Source organism: Kogia breviceps, chromosome 1, assembly GCF_026419965.1.
Source record: "Kogia breviceps isolate mKogBre1 chromosome 1, mKogBre1 haplotype 1, whole genome shotgun sequence".
Lineage (NCBI taxonomy): Eukaryota > Metazoa > Chordata > Mammalia > Artiodactyla > Physeteridae > Kogia > Kogia breviceps.
Window position 1 is genome coordinate 85,858,578 of NC_081310.1, and position 23,978 is coordinate 85,882,555.

A 23,978-nucleotide genomic window follows, 5' to 3' on the forward strand; every position below is an offset into this window, starting at 1 on the left:
CGACCATCGACAAACCGGCCAAGCTGTTGGACTAGCTGTCCCCACCCTCTGACCAGCGGCTGGGAAAAATGGAACTGGCTGGTGTTCTCAGAGCCCAGGAGCCGGGGCGGGGCGCGGCGGCGGCTCCCACGATTCCAAGGCCGCGCACCTGCCTCTCCCCTCCCCCACCCCACCTGAGGGTTCGGGAACAGAAGTGCTTTGTATGGGCCGCAACCACATCATTACTTCGTCTTTGAGACTATGGCCTTCGTTCGCCCAGAACGAAGGTGTGGGGCGGAAAGGGACAGGGGCCAACCCCAAGGTGGACATCGAGCTCGCCATCTGAGGTTCTGTAAAGGGGGGATGGGGGTGGGGGGGTGGTCCCAGGAGGCGATTTGTCCCTTCCCCTCGCTATATCCCTAGATGGGCAAAGAAAAAGGAGCAATGGTGCCTAAGATGGCAGGACAACTTCGTGGATCCTCTCCCGTGCCTCACTTGCCTCTTTCTGGACAAAAGGCGTGGGCCCATATTTAAATCTTCCAAAGATTTAATAAGGCTTTCTACCCTGTACCAATACAGACACGAAAAACACGACCTCCCTAAAACAACTCCTAGACAGTGGAATACGTCCCGCCTCGCCGCCCCCTTGAAACGCGGTCTAGCCTCAGCAAGAACTTGCCTAAGCTGGCGTGCGCGCTACAGCGCACAGAAGGTTAACAAGAGTTGGCTTTGAATGAAGAGGCGGAGACGCGCCCACATTGGTGGAAAGTTATCCAGGGGCGTGGCCTGTGAGTCTCAGCACCCCACCCCCTTCCCGCAAGTCCCCCCCCGCCCCCCGCACTTTGTACCTTTCTCGGCGCGACTGCGAAGCGGGACGGGACGGGCCGGGCCCGCCCGGGCCGGAGCAGACCAGACCCGGGGGCGATGCGGCTGCAGCCCCTGCTGCGGACTGTCCTCTGGGCCGCGCTCCTCAGCTCCCCTCTGCGAGGGGGCTGTGGCCTCCGCCACGAGGTCTACTGGAACTCCAGTAACCCCAGGTAGCAGGGCTGAAACCTGCGGGCTCCGAGCCGGGCCTGCGCGCGCCCGCGTCGGGCGCGCGCCCGACACTCGCACTGTGCGCGGCGCCGCCTGGACCCGGCCGCGCGCCGGGGCTCCTTTGTTTGAGCCGGCGGGGGAGGAAGGAGGGGCGAGGCGTGCCCGGGGTCCCCCACCCCTGCCCGCACGCGTTGTGGGGCGAGAGGGGGACCCCCAGCCCCGAAGGCAATCGGTGGGGTCTCGGAGCCGGCAGCCGAGAGACCTCGGCCTGCACTCCGAGCCCCGCCCCCCTCGCTTCTCTCTTGGTGATCCCCAGCCTCCCTACGGCCCCGAGCTGGGGCGGGGGGACTTGCGGCGGGGGGGGCTTTACTCTAGTGAAAGAAGGTTACTTTCCTGCTCGTTTGGCCTTCCCTTTGGCGCTACTCTTTCTCCTGATCTCATTCTGTAACTCTGCTTTCATCTCGGCATTATTAGTCCTATTTCTGTGCAGTCTCGGCCCTGCCCTTCTAGCTGAATCACCTTTAGGCAAGTCGTTTGACCTCCCTAACCTCAGTTATCTCATCTGTAAAATGGGCTAATAATGCCTAGTACCCCGGGAAGTCAAGCGGACTGAGGTCATGTGTGTGAAAGAAGTGCAGGCTGCACAGATATAAACTATTATTTATTTCTCTCTCCTGAGCTGCCTGTCTTTGAACGTCGATATTTTTTCCTGTTTCCATCCTCCTCCCCAATTCTCCCTGCCTCCCTCTGCTTTCTCCATCTGTTTTTCTTTCTGATTTTCACTTAAGACAATCTGTGATGCCGTTTGTTCACTCACTAACATTTATTAAGCATATACTCTGTTCCAGGATCTGTGCTAGGGTGCTGGGGGGGTTAGAGATAAGACCTAGGCTCTGCCCTCTGGGAGCCCAAAGAACCCCTGGGCCAGCAAGCTTTGGGACAGGTCATTACAATACCAATGCTGTGTGATAAAGAGCTATTGTTGTCCTCCAACTCTGAATTCCTCACTCTCTGTTCTAGACCAGTGCCTCTGCATCACTTGGAGGTTTTGTTAAAAATTCAGGTTGCTAGCCCCTAAGCCTGAGGTTTCTGGCTCATTCATTCAATCCACAAATATTTATTGAGCACTGTCCTTGTGCAAGACACTTTTCCAGGCACTGGGGATGCCATGGAACAAAACGTACAAAGGCCCAGCTTGTGTTCCAGTAGGTCTGAGCTGAGCCCAGGAATCTGCATTTCTAATCAGAACTCCAGATGCAGGTGGTCTTGAGACCACTCATTGAGAGACAGTTGGGGGCCTTTCATAAGTCAAGTTGGACTCTGTGTATGGTGGGGATGCGGGGGGAAGTGGTTCATGCTCTATTTTATGCTGGAGGGGGACAGCATGTCCCAGGTTTTCCCACCTGTACTGGCTCCCCCAGGCAGGTGGAAGGGAGTCCTGAGGAGGCCAAAGATTGGGAGATATGTGGAGGGGGCTCCCCTCTTTGTATGGCACTTGATTGTCCTGGCCAAAAAAAAAAAAAAAAGGGAGGTTCCCACCATCCACTCTCTCTCTCTCTCTTTTTTTTTTACTATGGCATTTTTTTCAGCATTGAATTGAGGTCTTAAAAGGCAAGCCTTCCTCTTTACGCATCTGTTAATGAGGATATTGTTCCCAGTCTCCATCTCTAGTCTGTGATTGCTCTGTGGGCCCAGATCTATAGCCCTTGCCTCTGTGCCCCTTCTTCTCAGCAGCCATCCACCTAACATTTATCAAGCATAGGTGCTACACAAGGCCCTGTCTTGGGCACTAGGGCTAGATAGGTGGGTGGCAGCTCCCACCCAAAAGCTAGGGTGTGGTGAGTGGCCTTCTCACATTTGGGCCATGTGGTTATAGGCACTGCAGTTCCTTAACCTCTCTGAACCTGTGAATCGGTTACCTCATCCTTTTCTTGCACTCTGTCTCTCAGGAGGTGTCAGTCTAGAGAACTCAGGCCTTCCTAAGCTGCTCCCTCTCCAGCAGGTGGGGGATTGGCTGGTGGGGACCATTGGGAAGAGGTATCTCTGACCCTCGTGCCCCAGGTGTGCCGTGCCATGAGCCCCTCCGCCCTCACCTACCTTATGCCTGCAGGCTGCTTCGAGGAGACGCCGTGGTGGAGCTGGGCCTCAAGGATTACCTAGACATCTTCTGCCCACACTATGAGGGTCCAGGGCCCCCTGAGGGCCCTGAGACATTTGCGTTATACATGGTGGACTGGCCAGGCTATGAGGCCTGCCGGGCTGAGGGGCCGGGTGCCTTCAAGCGCTGGGAGTGCTCCCTGCCTTTCGCTCCCTTTGGCCCTGTTCGATTCTCAGAGAAGATTCAGCGCTTCACGCCCTTCTCCCTTGGCTTCGAATTCTTGCCTGGAGAGACCTACTACTACATCTGTGAGTGAAGATGGGCACACTGGCTGCCTCCTGAGGAAGGTGGGGAGGGGAACGGGGCTAGCTGCCATGGCCAGCAGTCAAGGCAGAGATCCTGAGGGGTGGGGGAATGAGAGGACTGGGAAGGAAGGCTAGGCCTAGGAGGGGGGAGTGGGCAGGGAGCCTGAGTCCAGGACCGAGTAGGGGGACATCTAGAGCGAACCAATAGAGAGGAGGGGAAAGGAAGAGGAGCCAGGAAAGAGGACATGAGTAGGGTCACAGATGGGGGGCTGGCACCTAGATGTGGCCCCAAAATAAGGAAAAGCTTTCCAGGGAACTGGAGAGAAAAGAAGTGGGGAGGGTTTGAAATGGAGTCTGAGGCATACAAACTAGCCTGTGCTAACTTCTTCCTCCCAATTTCCCACCACCCAGCAGTGCCAACTCCGGAGAGTCCTGGCCAGTGCTTGAGGCTCCAGGTGTCTGTCTGCTGCAAGGAGGACAGTGAGTGGGTTGGGGCAGGGGAGCAACCCTTCTGGCTAGTGTGGGGCCCTCAGGAATGAGGGGAGGAGTGGGAAGAATCTGGGAGCATCAAACTCTGGGGAACCTCTTCTCCGCCCATTTAGCCTGTGGGAGCCTCCCCTCCACAAAGGGAATGGCATCTCCAGGGGCAAGGCTGTCCCAGGCCTTAGCTGAACTGGTGGTCTCTAATGGCAACTGGAAGGAGACTTGAAAGTTGGGGCTTAGAGATGATGAGGTGGTGGATTATGGGAAGGGATTGGCCAGTTTGGGAGACACCTTAGAAAGGGGTGGGAGTGAACAGGTAATGGGGAGAGCAGGAAGGAGGCTGCTGAAACAGGAGGACCCATCAGTGCTACCCCCTCCCCCTCACAGAGCCTGAGTCAGCCCATCCTGTTGGGAGCCCTGGAGAGAGTGGCACGTCAGGGTGGCAAGGGGGGGCCACTCCCAGCCCCCTCTGTCTCTTGCTGCTGCTGCTGCTCCCAATTCTGCGTCTCCTGAGAGTTCTCTGAGCCAAGCGGACCCTTCCTGCCACCCCCAGGAACCAGAGCCCTCCCAAGACTCCCTGGAGGAGGGCCCCTGCCCCCTACCTGAGCTGGGAGGGCCAAGCCAGACAGACAAGATGGAATAGTGATGGAGGAGGTCAGAGGGTCTGGGGTGACCCTTCCAGGTGCCGGCCTCCTCATCACAGACTGAAGAGGAGCTGCAGGAGAGCTGCAGACAGCACTGGGCACCCTGGAACAGAGGCAAGACAAACATAGGGTCTCTGTCAGCTGCTTTGATATTCTCATCCCATACCCCAGGAAGACTGGGATTTGATGGGATCGGATCCTTGAGCCTGCTGGGGGCCAAGGCCGAAGACCTGGGGACAGGTGATTGCTGGACCAGGTCAAGCAAGAAGCCCATGCTTGCCATCTGTGCCCAGTGCCCTGTGGGCCTCTTCCCTGGGGCAGCACCTTTCCTCCCCAGGGGGTCACCCACTTGTCTTCTGTGAAGACGGACTTGCCATGAGGTCGAATTTCATGCCAATTTGTATTTTTATAAGTGTCTGGACCAAGCCTTCAATAAACCACCCATCTTTTTGTTGCTTTCCCCAACCTACTGCCCTCTGGCTCCTTCCCTGACACCGGAGGGGACTCCCTGCAGCCTCTGCTCTCAGCTTGGCTTGGCCTGACTTCCCTGCCAGCTGTGCCCAGACCATCCATGCCAGGCCTCAGTAGGCACCCTCTGGGCAGTGTGGGGTGGGTGCCCGCAGCAGCTGTGGAGCTTGGCACCCTCTACCACCTCCCTAGCTGGCTTCCTGTGCTGGGGAGGGGACAGGTGCTCCTGATAGCCCACCCACTTGGGGCACTGCGGAAGCTGTGGTAGCACCAAGCAGGGCATTGGGGCAAAAGCAAGGGGTAGTAGAAAGACAGCACCTGGGTTTCAGAATGCGTGGGTCCCTGAGAGCTGGATGTCCCTCCCCCTCCCCAAGGGCAGTCTGGGCGGTGCCTGGCCTAGAACTGGGAAGGTGGGGTCAGATCAAAGCCTCCTTCCCCAGCGGCCTCTTTGTTCTTCGCTTTTATAAGGAGGAGGAGGTGGGGCCGAGGAGGGAGGGCCCCCTTTGCTCTCAGCCTCACTCGGTCTCTTCCACCTCAGGCAGGCAGAGGTGGCAAGGCTATGTTCCACCCCAAGACTAACCGGGGTCCTCTTTCTGAACGGTGTCCTGGGTGCAGCCAGGAAAGGGGTGCCCCTTCCCCCGAAGCTATGCTCTACCCGCCCCGGTGCCCCACACAGTCTGCACTGGCACAATGCCGGCCCGCCTGGCACCCAGCCAACGATCGATAGGTGGATGTTGTGCTGATTAGCTCGGCGGGGCTGCGGCGGCTAGAGGCGGCGTGTGAACATGCGCGGGGAGGGGGAGGCGCCGCGGAGGGTGCTGGGGGTCCAGAGACTGACAGACCAGACCGAAGTGCTGAAGACTGCGAACCGCTGCCCCACCCCCTTGCACACCTGGGTCGGACCCCGGTCCCTCTGGGCTGGTTCCATTGCTCTGGCTGAGGCCTGGGATGGAGGACAGCGCCGCGGATGGAGCATACATGAGTGGACCCTCCCGCCCCCCATTCAAGGCCACTTTCATAAAATGCCATGTCTGTAGGTACGTGTGCCTGCGTGTCAGGGCCCTCACCCCAAAACAAGATCCTTAGCGGGGGCGAGGGGCTGGAGTGGAGAGGGTGAAGTCTGAGCTGAAGCATGAGCTATGGGCTCGGTCTTCTGGTCCTGAGTTCGAGTTCAGTCTCTACTGTCATCCAGGAGGGTGTCTATATGTCGCCTTGTAAACCGACTGTACTGCTACCTCCGCCCCTCTCCGGTGAAAGCAGAGGCGGCGCAGGCCGGGGATGACTGGTTAGCCTGGCACTGAGGACCGTGCGGGTCTCATCCTGCTCCCAGCGGCCCCAGACACCCTCTCTTCGCAGACCAAGCCGGGCGCGCTCGCTCCCGAGTCTGTGGCCGGCGCGCGGATCCGCCGCTGATAACGCATGTGCGAAAGAGGCGCGGGGCCCAGTCGGCTTTCCCCGGCACGCAGACACACGCCCTCACTCTTAGGCAGACGCGCACACTTGACACAGACACACACCCTCGCCAGCCGCCTAAGCTCCCTGCAAGTGTTAAGGGTGGACACCTGGGCAGCCACGCACTTGGCCTGGGGGCGGGGGGGAGGGGGCGGTGAAAACTCAGGCCCGCCGGCCGCAGGCCTCAAGCCAGCCCCTCCCTACACTCACTTTCCTTACAGCCTGGGCCCTGTGCGGACAACTGTTTCAGTCCTGGGGCGCGTCTCCAGCGAGGGCCAAGTCCGCTTATGGAACCTAGACGGGCTGAAGGCTCTGGGCCCTACCCATGAGAAGTCCTCGAGGTGTGTTCCAGGGCGCGGTTCCAGAAGGCTGGGAGACCTGCCGGTTTGGGGGAGTCACCGATCTCCCCAAAGCTCAGCGGCGCTAGATGGCCAAGGGTGGGGCCCTCAATTTGCTGGGCCTGCCCTAGTTTTTTCGGAACGATGCAAAAACTCCCCTCATCTTTGCATCACTCTATTTTGCTGTCCCGAGAGTCTCAGACCTGGATCCTGCTCCGCACTTTCTGGGGTTGCAAGTCTTTCCCTAGAGGCTGAAACCTGGAGTTTTGGTCTTTTTATGTGACCCCACCCTCTTTTCTTCTTCCTTTTCATTAATCCCTTCCTTCCTTTCCTTATTCATTCATACAGCAAATTGTGAGCTCCCAGCGTGTCCTTCTTTCAGTCGGCCACACCAGCTGGGGTCGTCGGGGGATCCCCAGCGGTGACGCAGTTGGAGAAGGGCACTCTGGCTTCCAAATAACCAATAGAATCCCGGGGCCTGGGGCATGAGGTCATCAGTGGTGATGCCCATTGGTTCAGGCCTGGACGTGGAGGGGGTCCCCATAGCAACCGACGGTGCGTCCGAGCGTAACCTGGAGAGTGGTCTTTGCTTGTGCTTCAAAGGCAGCTTGGGTGGTGCTTGGGATGGGGGCGGGGAGGCGAGGGTGGAGCCCTGTTTCCCAGGTCCTGCAGTCCTAGCCCAGCCAAGCTCTTATTTTTCTTGAGCTCATTTTTCTCACTCAAAGTAACGGGCAGTGCCACTCAACCCAGGAAGGTTAGGAGGCGAGTATTGGCAACAGCGTTGGGGTCCTGGGTATGGAGCTGATGCCACCCGGAATGTTAATTATGAGCTCCTCGCTTTTATCTGCATATCGTCTGCATCTCATTTGCATTCTCTTCATTTAAGGTCAAATTGGGCAGACATCTCCACATCCCCAGCTCTGTTGCCTGTCTGTATCCCAAATCTATCCTTTAGTGGCTCTCTAATCTACCTCTCAGTTGTCCAGTTCCTTACCCCACCTCTCCTCCCAGCCTCCGGTCTCTCCAGGGGTGGGAAGGGGCACAGCCTAGCTAAACGAGAAAGGATAAGAAGGCTGCCTCTCCCTCTGGATGTTTGGTGACAGATGGGGAGGGCTGGTCTGTACTGCCTAGAGACTAAATTGGCAAAGCAAATGGTGGGGGGAGGTGCCCCGGGCTGAGATGAGGGTCTCCAGGGCCAATTCACCCACATGCCCGACAGGGTGCTGGAACTAGGGATGCCTGTTTCCAGCAAGGGGTAGGCCTGCCCACCTGTCTGGTGCCAGGGCAGCTTCCTTCCTCCAATTAAGCACTAATGAGGTGTCATTAACCCTTACCTCGCCTGCCAGCCCTCAGGTGGTACTCAAATTCATGGTCTCTCACTGAGCAAAAGAAGGAGAAAGGAGGGACTTTGAGGAAGCTAAGAGGCAGTAGGGTCAGGGGACCAGCAGACAAGAAGGTGGGAACCAGAGGTCTGGGTAGCATGCACTGGTTATGCTCTGTGTGCTTCTGAGGGATTCTAGGCATGGGTGTCTCACTATCTGAATGCATTTATTCTTCTGTTCATCAATTCAACAGTTATTTATTAAGCACCTCACCTAATCCTATTAACTAAATACCAGGCTGCATGCTAGATGCTGAGGATATACACTTGCAAACGACAGGATTTCTTCCCTTAAGGAATCTTCAGATTACTCTAGAAGACAAACTGGCCAGCAAATAATTACAATACCAAGTGCAAATGCAGTTATGGAACTGTGCAGAAAGTGCTATGGGAGCACTGGGAAGATGGACTGTCAGAGAAGACTTGGGTTTTGAAGGACAAAGTTTATGGCATGGAGGAGTGGTGTAGAACTAACCATGCTCGTGTGTTTGACTCAGTGTATGGGTCCATGTTTAGCTGTGTTTTCAGTACTACTGGTGTCTGTCCTCCCAGAGCTATAGGTTTTGCATCTGCGTGTATGTGTGTGAGTGTGTATGTGTGCCTGGATTTTCTGTGTCTGGAATCCCTTCTCCCGAACACACATTGTGGTTTCATTACAGATCAGTGTTTGCTGTGAAGTTCTGGTGCAGATTAGCCTGAACCTGCCCAGCCCAGGGGAGGGGAAGTGGAGAACTGATGTTGGCTCTTTGGGAAGAGGTGGGCAGGCACCATTTTCACACCTGGGGGCCCAGACCCTTGACACCCCAAGTAGCAGCAGGCTAGCCAAGGGAGGCAAGGGCTGGGCTACGGCCTAAGGTGTGCCCAGGCCATGGTCCCCTCTGCCCCTGGCTCCTCACAGGAGATGTGGGGGTTACAGCCACCACTCCCCACCAAGATCTCAGGCCCCCTCCTCCAGCCTGTTCCTCTTCTGTCTGTGGAGGAGCAGGCCGGCTCAGGCCTGTCTGCTGGCTCTCTCCCACTGGGAGCGGATCCTTTCCAGAGGACACGAGAGGGCTGGGGAATACTAGGGCCTAGTGGGAGGCCCCAGGTACTCCACCCTGGCCCTGTGCAGCTCTCTCCAGACTGGATTCTCCCCACCCACTCTGGGGTACCACTTCTCTGGGTTTTGCCCAGACATAGTCATCTTTTTCAGGGAAGCGCTCAACCAATAGGCAGAGGGTAGGGGCTAGAGCTTTGGCAGTGAAGACTGGCCTGGGGACGGGTGGGGTGAGGAGACTGTGATGCTACTCAGAGACTCTACCCCAGTTCCTTCTGTCCCTTTGCAGCCACTTGCTAGAAAGCTAAATTTCGGTGGCAGGAAAGAGAAGAGACTGTGGATCTAAGGACAGTTTTAGGGGTTAAGGGGAGGCTCTGGGGTCTGAGAAGAAGGTCAAGGACCCCTCCTTTCACACTGTCAAGGATGTGAGCTTCTTTTTGGCTGTAACTTCTCCTCCCCCTCATTCTATCTAATCTTTTCCTATCCCATCCCTACTCCCCAAGCCCAAGGTCACCTCTCCCACTATGATAGCTATTAAGAGAAGTTTGGAGATGGGGAGGAACAAATGAAAAAGAGAATCTGAAGCTAGTTTAGGTGGGCAGGGCCACAGGATAATAATGATGATGAGGCCTCCATCAATCAAGCACCTTGTGGGTCCTAAATTCTGTGCTAAGTGCTTTCCAGACATGGATCTTAATCCTCATAACAGCCAACTCTTTGAGGAAAGGTGTTATTATCCCCATTTTACAGATGAGGAAACAGTCTCAGAGAAGTGAGATGACTAGCACAGCCAGTGAATGGTGGAAATGGAATTCGAACCGAAGCCCATCCTGTTAACTGCCAAGCCCAACTGCCTCCCTCTCAGCTTTTCTAGAAGCACATTCAGAGGATGCACACGCACCTCCATTGTAACACCCCAGAGATGCCTCTCCACTTCAGGCTTCTGAGTTTGCTGGACTCATTTGAGGGATCAGGGCATGACTAGAATCAGATCAGAAGTTATGACACCTTAACCCCACCCACCAAGCCCTGCATTCTAATTTCCTGTGGCCTGGACCATACATCAGTGCACCATGTTCCCTGCTGTCAGTCATGTGTGTGGTTCCATGTCCACTCATGGACATCAGAGCACCATGTAGCCGTGTTGACATACACATCACACTTGGAAGTCAGAAGATACATGCATTGCCCTCCTTGTTGGCACCCAGGGTCCCATGTTAGGACCACGCCAACAGGCTTCCTGCACTGGCGCACACATGGGCCCTGGGCAAGGTGCAGAACCTGTGAATATTTCATGTCTGGAACTGGCTGGCTGCCTCTCCCGCTCACATGCGTGCCTGAACCTCCCTCTCACAGGCTCCTTGTTTATTTGTTTAATGAATTATTTATCCATGGCCCCCCTTCCGTCCTGGCCTCCACCTCCCCCAGGCCCTAGTCTCCATGATTTATTGAACACAGCTCAGCTCTGTGGTTGCCGCCCTATGTCCTGGGAGCTGCCTTGGGCCGCACAGCCTGAGCACTTCCTCTGCCCTCGACCTGTTCAGCTCCCTGCTTCCTTGGCCCCAGGGGGAGGGGTGGGTGGGGTAAGGCACCACATTCAGAGAACTCCCAATGGCCTGAGCTCAGTGCCCCTGGAGAGAACATGGCAGCCAGCAGCATAATGGCAAGCCTGAGGGTCAGAGGGAAATATAGGCAGAGCCTGCAGGAGAGGAGAAAGAGGGCTGAGGCCCTAGAGAAACAGGATCAGCCCCATGGAGAGAACCCCAGCTTCCACAGAGGCCCTCACTCTGCAGAGAGGTGTCAGTCAGGGCCCAGGCCTTAGAGTGTTTCAAACTATAGATTGTAACTGATTAAGGGTGATACAATCAAGGTATCAATTTTCTGGGTCTTAACGAGCTTTGTACTTCATTTAATAAATTTTTAAGAATAGAACAGAAGAAAAATATGAGTGCATCTTCTATAATACGGGTAAGTATTGCTTCATGAAACATTATTTCAGTTATATGTGAATGTGTGTGCGTCTGTGTGTGTGTGTGTGTGTACTGTATTGCAAATGCAAAATATACATCTTATTGTGAGTCACAGTCAGGAAAGATTTGAGTCACTGTTATGTTATAAACAGAGGTCCTAGGCCCCATTGATGGAGGCCTGGGTCCTTCCATGACCCAGATGCCACAGAAAGAGGCCTAGGCCTCAGATCCGGTTCCAGGACTGTAGACAGTGGCCCAGATCTTTCTTACACACAGAGACGCAAACCCTAGAGAAGTCCAAACCCCATGAATAGAGGCCTATTGACAGGCCTAAGCATTACAGCTGGAAGCACATATCCTATACTCAGAACTGCCACATACAGGTGTGCGGTTTGTGCCTGGCACAAAGGAGCCACCCAAGAAGTAGTAGAGAAGATCAGCCCAAGCTCCCTCACTAAGATAGAGAGACACATAGGGCCACCTCCCACAGAAGGAAGCGGCACCTTTGTTTTTGCACAAAGGCACCGCTTGCCAAGAGATGAACCCTAAGGACTGGGTCTGCATAGAGGCGTGGTTTTTCTAATTCACCCAAAAGCCCAAATCAGCCAGCACCTGATTTAGATAGGGGCCCAGATAGACAGACAGAGCACCATATCCCATAGACTGAGGCCTAGGCTCTATAGAGAGTGTCTCAGAACTTAAAAACCAGAGGCTTAGACCCCATAGAGAGAGCTGCTTAAATCCTGGAGAGAGAGCTCCAAACTGTAGAGAAAAGAACTCAGTTATTATTGAGCAGGGGTTGGCGGGGAGCATGCTAGATTCTAAAGAGGAGTATCTGAGCCCCACAGAAAAGGGCCCAAATCATTAAGTGGGACCCAGATTCTACAAACAGGGCTTCTAAAATGGAATTTAAAGTCCTAGGCCAAACCAGCAGGCTCCCACTCCCTATGAATATGGGCAGCCTCTCTGCCAACTGTGGGCCCAACAGAGAGAAGCCTCCCTTTGCAGAGCAGGGGTGTGGGTAGGCAGGGAGGAGGCTGGGATTTGTGGCACGTGGAGTAGGCAGGTCAGCATCATTTGGGTGAAACAAATCTCCCTGGGGATGAGGAGTCTGGGGGGAGGGAGAGCTGTTTGCAATGTCCCCCATTCCCACCCCAAGGGGCCTAATTTATTTTCTGGCTTCTGAGAAGAGAGAGGAGATCTCCTGCGGTGAAGAGGAGCCCAGGGAGGACAGAGCCTGCTCTTGCCTGGCAGCAGCTAGGCACGGGGCTTTTTCTGGTTGGCACTGCCCCTCCCCCAAAGCCAGCATCTGAGGCCAAATTGTGGTCAGGACCCCTTTCCTGCCAACAATAAGCAGATAAAGAGTGCCTGTATGTCCTCTCTCCTGCAGTAAGAAGAAAAGATCATCATACCTGTCACCCTGGGCACAGGTGGTTGGATTGGTTTCTGAGAGTCTGGTCTGAGACCTGGTCCTCCTGATCACGCTTAATCTGAGCCTCTCCAAAAAAGGGGATGAGGGGTGGATACCCCCTAGGTCCGGATTCTAGACCCTTTCCCTCAACTTCTGCTTCATAGGAAAAGAGAGAAGAGGAGAGTGCAGAGCTGTGTGTGTGTCAGAGTGTGTGCATGGTCTTGTGTGTGAGTCACTGTGTGTGTGTGTCTGGGTGTGTGCTCCTAAGTCTCTGTGTACCTAATCCCTGTGTTTCTACAGATCTCTAGTTGTCTGATAGTACCTTTACCTGTGTGTGTCTCCGAAGGGTTATCTGTGTGTGTGTCTGTATGTCTGTATCAAATGCCTGTGTTTCTAATGTTCTCTGCCTCTGGGTGTCTGTGCCTTTTCTCCTGAATGTGTGAGTGTAACGTCTGTGCCTGGGTGCCACTGTGAGGACAATGACTATGGTGAGAGCTGGAATGCAAGGTGCTCTGCCTGCTGCCCTCTCGTTAGCATCTGTAAGAGTAGGAGTGAGAATGCCTGGGGGCACCACTGGCTGCGCTGGGAGGGGGCTCTGGTTGAGTGAGTCAAGAATCCTTTGTAGGTGTCCCAGGGAAGCCTGTTTTGCTCTAGCTTACTCTCCTTGGTCCCTCCTCTGCCTTGGGCCCTGGACTGCCCAAGGCCCTTCCAGCACCCAGTATTGACAGTCTTGGGGGCTGAGCTACTCTACACTACCTCCAAGAAAAACAAGCCGCCTGCTCAGCTGGGGGCTTCAGGTCAACAGCTGTCAGGTCCTAGGTGGCAGTAGAGGGTTTCTCAGCCACCCTCTAGAACCCACCTGACTCCTCATGCACATGGGAAGAGGGGCATAAAGGGTGCAGAGGACCAGACTGTTCAGAAAGGAGGGGGGCCTAGTTCTACTTATTAAGGGGTCCTGGACACCCAGCTTCTTTTCAAGTCTCCTTCGCCCCATCCCAGAAATGAATGTTCACAGGAGATCAAGATCCCTGTCTTGGCCTCCCTAATTCTCCTGGGAACTCCAGACTGGGAAGCAGAAGGCCCAGGGCCGGCGGTAGCAAATTAAACCTAAGAGTGAGAGGCGAGAGGCGCTCCGGTTGTTCCCGAGGGGATAGCACGGTCCTCACCTCCCACGCGCCGCGCGCGCTCCGGGCCCGAGAGGGGCGGGGCCTGGCGGGAGCGCGCCAGGGGCGGGGCTTCAGGGGCGCGCCCGGGAGGGCGGAGGGAAGGGCTGGGGGCGTGGCCTAAGGCTCTGTGGCTGGCGGCGTCGGCAGCAGGGAGCTGGGAAGCAAGAAACCGGGAGCGCGGGGCTCAGTAGGGGGGCGGCGGCGGCGGCGGCTCCGGGGATGGCGGCGGCTCCACTGCTGCTGCTGCTGCTGCTTGTGCCCGTGCCGCTGCTGCCGCTGCTGGCCCAAGGGCCCGGGGGGGCGCTGGGAAACCGGCATGCGGTGTACTGGAACAGCTCCAACCAGCAGTGAGTCGGGGGCCCAGGGAGCCCATGCGTCCCGCGTCAGTGAGAGGGGGAGGCCTGGGAAGTCCTGGGGGAACCTGGGGTGGGAGTCCTGGGAGACCATAGCTGGGGGCTAGGAGGCGAGGGAGAGGGAGAAACACTCTGTGGGCATCTATGACACTCGGGGGGTGTCTGAAAGAGGCTGTTAAGGTATAGTAACCAGGGATTGGGCCGTGATGAGGAGGCTGCTCGGGGACACCCCACCCTACCGTGGCTTCTCTCCACACCCGCCTCTGAAATAGCTTACCCCCACCGACAGTCCCCCCATCTTCCTCTCCTTCGGCCGGGCTGGGGTTTGGGAGTACCAGTGTGCTGGGCATAGGCCGCCACACTTGGGGCACCCAGGGATGACCTGTTTTCGTTTTCAGCCGTGAGGGTTTCAAGGGGTTCTGTCTATGACTCCTGCTTTTAAAAGTGGAGTCCAGAGCTGAGGCAAGGAGTCCGACCAAGCACCTTCTCAGAACGAAGGCGAATGGGTTACCCTGGTTGTATGGATAAGCCCGGTTGGGGTGAGCTGGGGCTGGGCCGCCAAGTTGGGGGGCTCTGGAGGTGCTGCTTGGACAGGATGGGAACGTGGGGTACCGGCGAAAGGGAGGGAGGCAAGGAGATGGCGTGTCACACACGCACACACACGCCCGGGCTGGGGACGGCGTGTGGCTCCAAGAGTGAGCGGGCGTGCGCGGCTGTCAAGTGTGCGTGTGTGTGTCTGAGTGTGATTTGTGTGTCTGCGTCGGCGATTGTCTGGGGGTGGGAGCGGGCGACGGGTCGGGGAGGGGGCTGCGGTCGCTGTCCGCGTGGCCGGCCGCTTCTGAGCTAAGGTGGCTGGCCGCGGTCTGGGCGGGTGTCAGGGCGGCCGTGTGGTTTCCCCGGGTGTGTGAAGCGGCGGCTGGGTGCCGGCTGCGGGGCCAGGTCCTCATTCTGCTCAGTCCTTGCTGCCCTTGTCTTCTCCTCCCCGCCGAGCCGCCGTGTGTATCACCCCGGCCGCCTCCTTGTGTGTCTGTGGGGGGGGGAATCCCTGGGGACACGGGGGTCACTGTCACACCTACCCAGGCGGCGGCGGTGGCACTGTTTCTGGCTCCCCACCCCAGGGGGCGACTCGGGAGCAAATGGCGAGGCCCCACGGGAGGGGACTGAGAAGGCCGGGCGGCCGCGACCCCCAACCTCCCTGGGGAGGGAGTGCCGCTCGCCGCTCCGCTCTTTGTTGTTTGGGGCTCTGCGCCTCCCCCTCTTTCCCTCCTCGCGCCCGGAGTGTCAGACTGGGGGTGGGGATGAGCCAACGACGCCCCCCTCTCGCTTCCCATGGAAACCTCGGGGGTGGGGATACGGCCCCTCCCCCCGGACCGGGACTCGGAGAAATCCGGGAGGCGCTGGGGGCTGACTCCCCTGCTCAGTCTAGCTCGTCCCCCTCCCCCAGACTCACAGTCTGCCCCCCGCCCCGCTAGAGTCTGGCGGGGGGCGGGGAGCAGAGAGCGCGCAGGTGAGGGGCCCCGGGTTTCCCACCACCGTCAGGGCACCCCCATATTCTTAGGAGAAGCTGGAGCCAGGGGGATGCGGGAATGGCGGGGAGGGAAGGGGGATGTTGTCGATCAGGTTTCCCTCCCCTCATACACCTGGGCGCAGGTGAAAGCGCTGGGAGGGGGTGGGGGAGCCCAGGTTCCGAGAGCCTCCTTTCTGTCTTCCCCGCTCCCCCACAGGTCTGGACCGGCAGAGATGGGAGGGGGCGCGCACCGGGCCGGGAGGCCGTCGCCGCCCCCGCCTCGCTTCCTCCGCCTTTGTTGCCGCTGCGCCCGGGCTCCCCGGCTCCCTCACTGCGGCAGCCGCGGCCCCATAAATCGTGAGAGCGACGTGCTCCGGAGCCGGGAGTGGAGAGGGCCAGGGAGCTGGGGGCGGGGCCGGGCCAAATCACAGGCTCCCGCGCCCCCTCCCCCCGGTCACGTGAGCTGGGCTCCAGGCTCCCACCCCCCGTCACTTGCCGAGGGTCTCTGACCCTTGGGATCACGTGGAGAGGGTCTTGCGACCCCGCCTCCTGGGGGTCACGTGGGAGGGTACTGGTGGAAATTGTGCGCTGGCCACTTTGACAGACCTGGGGGCAGTGCCCTGCACAGCGACCGTGATCTCGCTTCCTGTCTCCCACTCGGCCCCTCCGTTTGGTCCTCTGGAATAGGCGAGACCTGTTCCCAACCTGGCCCAGAAACTAGGGATTGGGCGAACTATACTGGAGGAAAGCGTGAGAGTGTGAGGTCGAGGAGTCCCCTGAGCCCGGAATCGAATGGGGGGGGGGCTGGACTGGCCAATGGCCAAATATATGCGCCCAGGCCCGTGTTTCATTTCTTTGCAGAAGTGTGCAAAGGTGCTGGTCTTCACCCCTACCTCAAGAAGCGTACGGAACATCTTTCTCTAGCTGTCTCCCTACCTGTCTCTTTATCTCTGAAATGTTTCTGTTGCTTATCTCTCTTTCATTCATACATTTATTGAACAAATATTTATTGAGACTATACTACGTCCCTATTGGTCTTTCTCTCTCTCTCTTTTCTCTCTGTCACCGAGTCTCTGTCCTGAACCCCTTTCCCGTCCCTGATATTCTGCTTTGCGTCTCTCCGTCTCCGTCTTTGCTGTCTGTGGGCCTCTCTGGAGCGGCCTCTAGGTCTCTCCCTTTCTGCAAGCCTCTCTCCCGTCTCATTCTCTTCCCTCTCTCTCTCGGTTTCTGGATCCCTCTCTTTCGCTGTGTCTCACTCCCTTTCCCCTCTCAGTGAATCCGGTTTCTGTTCATCCCCCCTCTCGGTGTGTGTCTCCCCCTCTCTCCATTTCTCTGTGTCTCGCTTTCGGCGGGTTTCTCGCGCTTCTCCGCCGCTGCAGATCAATAAACCTTCGCCGCCGCCGCCGCCACCGCCGCCGCCGCTGTCGCAGGGAGGAGGGGCTGGGATATGGGGCGCGCTGATTTTCTCCCATCCGACGCCGTCCGGAGAAGCCCGGGGCCCAGTCCCGGGCTGGCAAGACCCAGTGCGGTGGGGCCCCGAGGCCTGGGGCGCCGGAGGGGTGAGGGGGTGTCAGCGTGCACGCGCCGCCCCGCGAGCGTTCTCGCCAATCACCCACCCAAGCCCGGGTGCGCGGACCCCACGCCGCACACACGTGGTCAGGCCTAGTCTGCTGGGGTGAGCGGCGCGCAGCCTCGGGGGCGCGCGCTAGAGAGAAGGAGAACCGGGGTCCCGTGTCTTTATCCCTCCTCCACTTCCTTAGCTCTGCATCCTGGCGTCTAGGGGTGGGGGCAGGGATTTAACAAGTTCAGCTTTCTGGGGATCCTTTCCCTACTCCCTGGTCTGTTAGACACCCTGTTTACCTGCCCCTAATTGCCCCAGGGGGAGAGGTTTACTCCTTCCCCGCTCCCCCACCGCCCACCCCACCAGGCTCAATCAGGTAGGGCACTGAAAGAGCGAAAGTGAGGGGTCGGAATGCGCACCAGGGGCGGTGAGAGCTGGGAGAAATGAAATAACAGGGTGAGGGGGCACCCCCTCCAGGTGGGGTGTGTTGACACGCCTTTCTGGAGAAGTGGGAGGCTAGGAGGGGATGAAGTAGGAAGAATAGAGAACTGTTTGAAGGGGCAGGCACGACCCAGCCCCCAGATCCCAGCCTATCCTCTTCTCCCGTGGGGCGGGGGTGGGGGGTGGCTCTAGGTTAGAGAGGTGCGGCCCTGGAGGGAGGGTGAGCTGTGGCGCTAAGCCGGGGCCTAGTGGCACCTCCCTCTTCAGTGCTAAGGCTGGGAGGATGACACATTCAATTAAAGCGCCCAAGCCAAGCAGACACCTCAGGTCTCCCAGGAGGTGTGGCTGGGGATTCCTGTCACCCAGCCCTTTGCCCCATGTCCACCAGCTACCAACTGGGCACAGTCATTCCACAAGCAGTTTTTTCTCCCACATGCCAAGCTTGGGGGGAGGGAGGTGCATTTCAGGGGCTGTTCCACTCAGCCCAGGGATGGGAAAGAGGTGGCTTCTCTTCAGTTGTTGTGGCCCAGCAACCTTTGTATAAGGCTACTCCCCTCTGCGTTGAGGAAACTGAGGTACCTGTAGGGATAGCTCTGGCTTTGGCTTCCTCTCTGCTAGAGCAGGGTGTGTTGTGGAGGAACTGGGCAGTGCCCTAGGGAGGCGCTACTTCAGAGGAGGGCTGGAAACCCGGGCGAAGCTCAAGGACAGAGGCCCCAGTGTGCTTGTGCAGCTGCTCCAGGCCTGGCACTCGTGGCCCCCTCCTCAAAGCCTGTGGAGAAAACAGTAGACTTTGGGCTTGGGGATAGAGAGGCAAACTTGGGGTGGTGGCTGGGAGCTATAGGCCTGGTCTAACCCGTTTTCCTGCTCCCAGTGCCCCAGGCAGAGACTCCTGCCCACCTGAGTGCCAGGGCCAAGGAGGGGCCAGAGTGACCCATCACTCCCATGGGAACCGAGTGGGGCTGGTGGCATTCCTGATGATTCAGGGAGGCTGTGCCCATTCTTACTGGGGTGCTCAAACACCAGCTCTTACCTATCTGCCTTACTGCTAGGCTTGGAAGGGAGTGTCGGGGGGGGGTGGCACAGGCAAGGCCAAGGAAGTAGGGTGAGGTGAGGAGGGCCCCTCAAGTCCCCATGCCATCCAAAGGCCTCCAAGCTCCTTTCCCTAATGGATCCAATTACTGTTTGTGGAACTGGGACGTGCCTGGCGACATGGGGAGAGAGTCTCTCCCCTCAGGGAGTTCCAGGGACCAGGGACCCCAGTGGTTTGATATTTTGCCAAGTACCCCATGCCTTCCTGTGTCCACCACACTCCCCTCTCACTGCCAAGATGTGTGCATTCTTTTTTTTTGCAGTACATGGGCCTCTCACTGTTGTGGTCTCTCCCGTTGCAGAGCACAGGCTCCAGACTCACAGGCTCAGCGGCCATGACTCACGGGCCCAGCCGCTCCACGGCATGTGGGATCCTCCCAGACCAGGGCACGAACCTGTGTCCCCTGCATTGGCAGGCGGACTCTCAACCACTGCGCCGCCAGGGAAGCCCATGTGTGCATTCTTATGCTAAGGAAATTAGGGGAAACTCCTGCCTACTTCTCTGAGTTTCTTTCTCCATTCAGATGTTTCTCCCATCCCCACACCACTCAGTACTACCATGGAGAACAGTAACACCAACACTTTGATGGTAACTAGCAAGGCAAGTGGGGATTACAAGGGACCCAGCATCTGCTTCTCTGCGCATAGAAGGATCAGGGAAGTAAGAGGCACAGCCATCTTGTCTGGGCCCTATACCCACTACTCTTCACAGCATCATCATCACCGGGGGCGTTGGTGTCCAGGTTGAGGAGGGAGGTGTATAGAGACAGAAGTTTTGGCTGGTTAACATAACACCACATGGAGCCTTGGTGTTGAGTCCCTTTAGCTCCCTGGTCTATTGTGTCACGCACATTATTGGGGACCTGATTGTCCGTGGCCTCAGGGTTCAGGTCAGTGGGACTCAAGGTACAGAGGCCAGTCATAGTGTAGAGAGAGCATGTGCCAGTGTGTGTGTGTGTATGGGAAGAGCAGGAAGAGAGCTTGAAATTGCTGGGGTCAACCAATACTGGCATGCCAGTCCAGCACACATATCACCTAGGTTTTCTATGTGTATGCCACCTATGAGTGGGCGGTGAACATATTTGTGTGTGTGCCATTGAACTTGTGCATGTATATGCATGAAGCCTCCATACATGCGTCTGTGAGGGCAGGTCCTGTCTGACTCGCCTTTGGAGGCGGACTGTCAGCAGCAGGAAAGCATTCTGGGAGAGGCGATGGAGAGTGCGCATACCTCGAAGGGATCCCTCCCACTTTCACACTTCCATTCCTTCTATCCTTCCTCCCCACTAGTGAATTATGGGGGATGGACAGAGGAAATCCGGGCCTGGGTCTAGGAGTCGCAGAGGCCTGCGCTGTTTCTGTGGTAACCAGAGCATACGTTCCCTTCTTCCCTCCACCCTTCTCCCCCGCCTCTTTTCCTTCGGAGGCCGGCAGGGCTTCCCTGCGCCTTTGCTACCCTCTGGTGGCCACCGTGAGAAGGGCAGAACAAGGAGTGGGCCTGGAAGGATAGTGGGGGGACTGGCGGCACTAGGGCCCTGGGAACAGAGACAGGGACTGAGAAGAGAGGAAGCTCCGAAGAAAAGCCGGGAGGCTCCGAGGACCCTGGGGAAGGTCTGCGGAGCGGTGAGGTGGAAAGTGCGTTGGCTTTGGGTTTGTTCGCTCTGACCCGCTTCCTCTCCCCACAGCCTGCGGCGAGAGGGCTACACGGTGCAGGTGAATGTGAACGATTATTTGGATATTTACTGCCCGCACTACAACAGCTCAGGGGTGGGCCCGGGGGCGGGGCCAGGGCCCGGAGGCGGGGCGGAGCAGTACGTGCTGTATATGGTGAGCCGGGCAGGCTACCGCACCTGCAACGCCACCCAAGGCTTCAAGCGCTGGGAGTGCAACCGACCGCACGCTCCCCACAGCCCCATCAAGTTCTCGGAGAAGTTCCAGCGCTACAGCGCCTTCTCTCTGGGCTACGAGTTCCACGCGGGCCACGAGTACTACTACATCTGTAAGTGACGGCCAGGCGGCGGGCCAGGGCGGGACCTAAGAGTGCCGGGGGTGGAGTCCCGAGGGGCCGGGAGCGGGGCAACGCTGCAAGGCACTAGGTCTTCATCGCTTGGAGTGATACCTCGGGATGAGGCGTGGGGGCTGGGGACCTCAGAGTTCCAGCTCTGAGTCTTGAGGCTAAGAAAGAGGTTTAGTGGCACTCCGAACTTTGGGTCGCAGAGTCACTGTTTCTGTGAGGACCATTCCGGGGCCGGGACCTCAGGGGTCATTGTTTCTTGAGGGATGGGACCCAAGGGGCTTCTAGGGCTGACGGCGGAGCCACCACGACCAATGCGCAAAGGGTGGAGGAGTTACTGAAGGACACTGCCCAAGAGGGGCAATTTGGAGGGGGTGAGAAAGAGAGTTTCTGAGCGAGGAGGGCATGGGGTGTAAATCTGGAAAAAGTGACTCAGGCCCAGTCTCCTCCCCAGCCACGCCCACCCACAATCTGCACTGGAAGTGTCTGAGGATGAAGGTGTTTGTCTGCTGCGCCTCCAGTGAGTATAATAGGCTCCCAGCCGCGACCCCATCCTCGGCTCCCCTGCTTTGGGGCTCCCCTGGCTTCCTGGGGGTGGGGGCGGAGGGCACAGGCGAGGGGGACTCGCTCCTCAGCTGTAAAAGGGAGAGGGGATCCTGGCCCTGACTATCCCCTCCTCTCTCCCCCCCTGCACCCCACCCCCCGCAGCATCGCACTCCGGGGAGAAGCCGGTCCCCACTCTCCCCCAGTTCACCATGGGCCCCAATGTGAAGATCAACGTGCTGGGTGAGTCTGCGCAGCGCCCTCTGGTGGCCACTGCTGGAACCGCAGCCCCCTCCCCGGTGCCTGCTCATCTTGCATGTCTTTCCCGGGGTCACCGATCTTTACCACCCCCGTGGGTGGTCACGTCCCCCGCTCCACTGCTGCTGCCGCTGCCGCGTGCCCCGCCCCAGCACGCAGCACAGCTCTCACCAGTCTGTCTATTCATCTATCCACAGAAGACTTTGAAGGAGAGAACCCCCAGGTGCCCAAGCTTGAGAAGAGCATCAGCGGGACCAGCCCCAAGCGGGAACACCTGCCCCTGGCGATGGGCATCGCCCTCTTCCTTATGACACTCTTGGCCTCCTAGCTCTGCCCCCTCCCTTGGCAGGGAAAGATGGAGTGGGGCTGGGACAGAGCAGGGAGCCTTTGGCCTCTCCAAGGGAAGCCTAACCTTGGGGCCTAGACCCCTCCTCCGATGGCTGGAAGTGGGGTCTGCACCATAAATCTGTGCCCACCCCTTCTGCCCCGTCCCCACCAAGTAGGGCACTGTAGTGGACCAGGCGCAGGGACAGCCAAGGTTTCCAAGTGGCCTTGTGGCTCTGGTAATGTTTGGTACCAAACCCGGGGGGATATAAGGGGCAGTGCTCAGGACTCCCTGCCCCCTGGTACCTTTCTCTGACCCCTGGTGCCCTCCCCCCTTGTCCCCCCAGAGAGAGACAAATGTGCCCCAGAGAGAGCAAATCGAAGTGTGGGAGACACCCCCAATCACTCTCTTCCAGGGACAGAACATGGGGAGGGGACTGGATGGGCAAGGGGGTGGCACCGCCTGCTGCCCCCTTCCCCTGTTTACAGCAATAAGCACGTCCTCCTCCCCCTACTCCCACTCCCAGGATTGTGGTTTGGATTGAATCCAAGTTTACAAGTAGACACCCCTAGGGGGGCCGGCAGTGGACATGGGTGACAAGGGGTGGGCATTGGGGTGCCAGGCAGGCATGTACAGACTCTATATCTCTATATATAATGTACAGATGGACAGAGTCCCTTCCCCTCCTTAACCCCCTGACCTTCCTTGACATCCCCTTCCAGCTTCAGACCCCTTCCCCACCAGGCTAGGACCCCACTGGGGGACCACCTGGCCCCTCTTTTGTCTTCTGTGAAGACAGGACCTATGCAACGCACAGACACTTTTGGAGACCGTGAGACAACAACGCCCCCTCCCCTCCAGCCCTGAGCGGGGGACCCAGCTCCCAGGACCTTGCCCTGCCCATCCTCTGTGGTCCCCACCCATTCTCCTGGGCCTTTTTCAAGTGCTTTGGCTGTGACTTTCATACTCTGCTCTTAGTCTAAAAAAATAAACTGGAGATGAAAATAACTGCATGTGTGTGATTTCCAGGGGCCATCACTCTTCTGTACACTGGTTAAATAAACCCCACAGGTCACAGGGCCTGCAGAGGGGACAGGACTCTAAGGCCAAAGGGTCAACTGAACACTTTGTTCTGTGGCTCATCTCCCCTAAGGAGGCAGCTCTGAGTGGAGGGAGCAACAAGGGCTTCCGACCAGGGCATGGCAACCTCTCTGAGCCTCAAGTATCTCATCAGAAAATTTAGGTTATAATACACCTCTCACAGGGTTGGTGTAAAGATTAAATGGTAGAGGGAGTATAAGGCTCAATCAGTGATGGTTTTCTCCTCTTCCCATTCCATTCTGTAACCAGAAGTTCTTGACTGTGGTCTATGGATTTCAGGGGGGTGTGAACCTAGATAGGAAAAAATTATATCTTTATTTTCATTCGCCTGTAACTGAAATTTAACATTCTCCTATGTACTTGGGCGATAAGCCACAGTAGTGGGCTTCCCTGGTGGCGCAGTGGTTAAGAATTCACTTGCCAACGCAGGGGACACGGGTTTGAGCCCTGGTCGGGGAAGCTTCCACATGCCGCGGAGCAACTAAGCCCGTGTGCCACAACTACTGAGCCCCCGTGCCACAACGACTGAAGCCCATGCTCCTAGAGCCCCTGCTCTTCAAGAGAAGCCACCGCAATGAGAGGCCTGCGCACCGCAACAGAGTAGCCCCCGCTCACCGCAACTACAGAAAGCCCGTGCGCAGCAACGAAGACCCAACACAGCCAAAACTAAATAAATAAATAAATAATTTTTTTTTAAATGTGAAGGTAAAACAAAGAAGCTTTAAAAAAAAATAGCCACAGTAGTTTTAAGGGCGCCCGTGACTTTGTAACAGACACAGATGTGTTCAGACTGCATTATAGATTTTGAAGATATCTCAAAATATCATTTACTCTCGTCACTTCTTTGAAATAACCGTTGTTGTTAGATCTTGTTTTTAATGAGTTAATAAAGAAGCATATATATTACTGTACCAAAAAATGTAAATGTTTTGATAACTGTGTTTCAGTATAATTGGTTTCCTTTATAATCCTTTGTAATTTTATTTTTTTCATTTAAAACATTATGGCTGGGCTTCCCTG

At 57.2% G+C, this 23,978-nt stretch overlaps 2 protein-coding genes across 5 annotated transcripts; both read left to right on the plus strand.

Moving 5' to 3' along the window:
- Positions 1-823: 823 nt before the first annotated feature.
- EFNA4 (ephrin A4) lies at positions 824-5,007 on the plus strand. Of its 3 annotated transcripts, none has more exons than XM_059047986.2 (4): positions 824-1,016; positions 3,125-3,420; positions 3,829-3,897; positions 4,288-5,007. In XM_059047986.2, exons 1-4 carry the CDS (start codon positions 904-906, stop codon positions 4,422-4,424), a joined length of 615 nt encoding a protein of 204 aa, XP_058903969.1. In that variant the 5' UTR covers positions 824-903; the 3' UTR covers positions 4,425-5,007. The 3 variants fall into 3 exon arrangements, with proteins under 3 accessions (XP_058903969.1, XP_058903977.1, XP_058903986.1); XM_059047994.2 differs by having other exon boundaries at positions 831-1,016; positions 3,832-3,897; XM_059048003.2 differs by having other exon boundaries at positions 832-1,016; positions 4,431-5,001.
- An 8,846-nt stretch (positions 5,008-13,853) lies between these two features.
- EFNA3 (ephrin A3) lies at positions 13,854-22,865 on the plus strand. Of its 2 annotated transcripts, XM_059047911.2 has the most exons (5): positions 13,854-14,113; positions 20,403-20,716; positions 21,186-21,251; positions 21,440-21,517; positions 21,730-22,865. In XM_059047911.2, the coding sequence occupies exons 1-5, from the start codon at positions 13,986-13,988 to the stop codon at positions 21,858-21,860; spliced, it is 717 nt and encodes a 238-aa protein (XP_058903894.1). In that variant the 5' UTR covers positions 13,854-13,985; the 3' UTR covers positions 21,861-22,865. The 2 variants fall into 2 exon arrangements, with proteins under 2 accessions (XP_058903894.1, XP_058903902.1); XM_059047919.2 differs by lacking the exon at positions 21,440-21,517 and having other exon boundaries at positions 13,889-14,113.
- Positions 22,866-23,978: the final 1,113 nt, after the last annotated feature.

What these genes read in the sequence shown, in the direction of transcription:
- EFNA4 (XM_059047986.2), top strand. Translation starts at nt 904, where the DNA reads ATGCGGCTGCAGCCCCTGCTGCGGACTGTCCTCTGGGCCGCGCTCCTC. An exon ending in TGGAACTCCAGTAACCCCAG is followed by an intron (nt 1,017 to 3,124) that starts GTAGCAGGGCTG and finishes TTATGCCTGCAG; the next exon opens with GCTGCTTCGAGGAGACGCCG. An exon ending in AGAGACCTACTACTACATCT is followed by an intron (nt 3,421 to 3,828) that starts GTGAGTGAAGAT and finishes CCCACCACCCAG; the next exon opens with CAGTGCCAACTCCGGAGAGT.
- EFNA3 (XM_059047911.2), top strand. Translation starts at nt 13,986, where the DNA reads ATGGCGGCGGCTCCACTGCTGCTGCTGCTGCTGCTTGTGCCCGTGCCG. An exon ending in TGGAACAGCTCCAACCAGCA is followed by an intron (nt 14,114 to 20,402) that starts GTGAGTCGGGGG and finishes CTCTCCCCACAG; the next exon opens with CCTGCGGCGAGAGGGCTACA. An exon ending in TGTGAAGATCAACGTGCTGG is followed by an intron (nt 21,518 to 21,729) that starts GTGAGTCTGCGC and finishes ATCTATCCACAG; the next exon opens with AAGACTTTGAAGGAGAGAAC.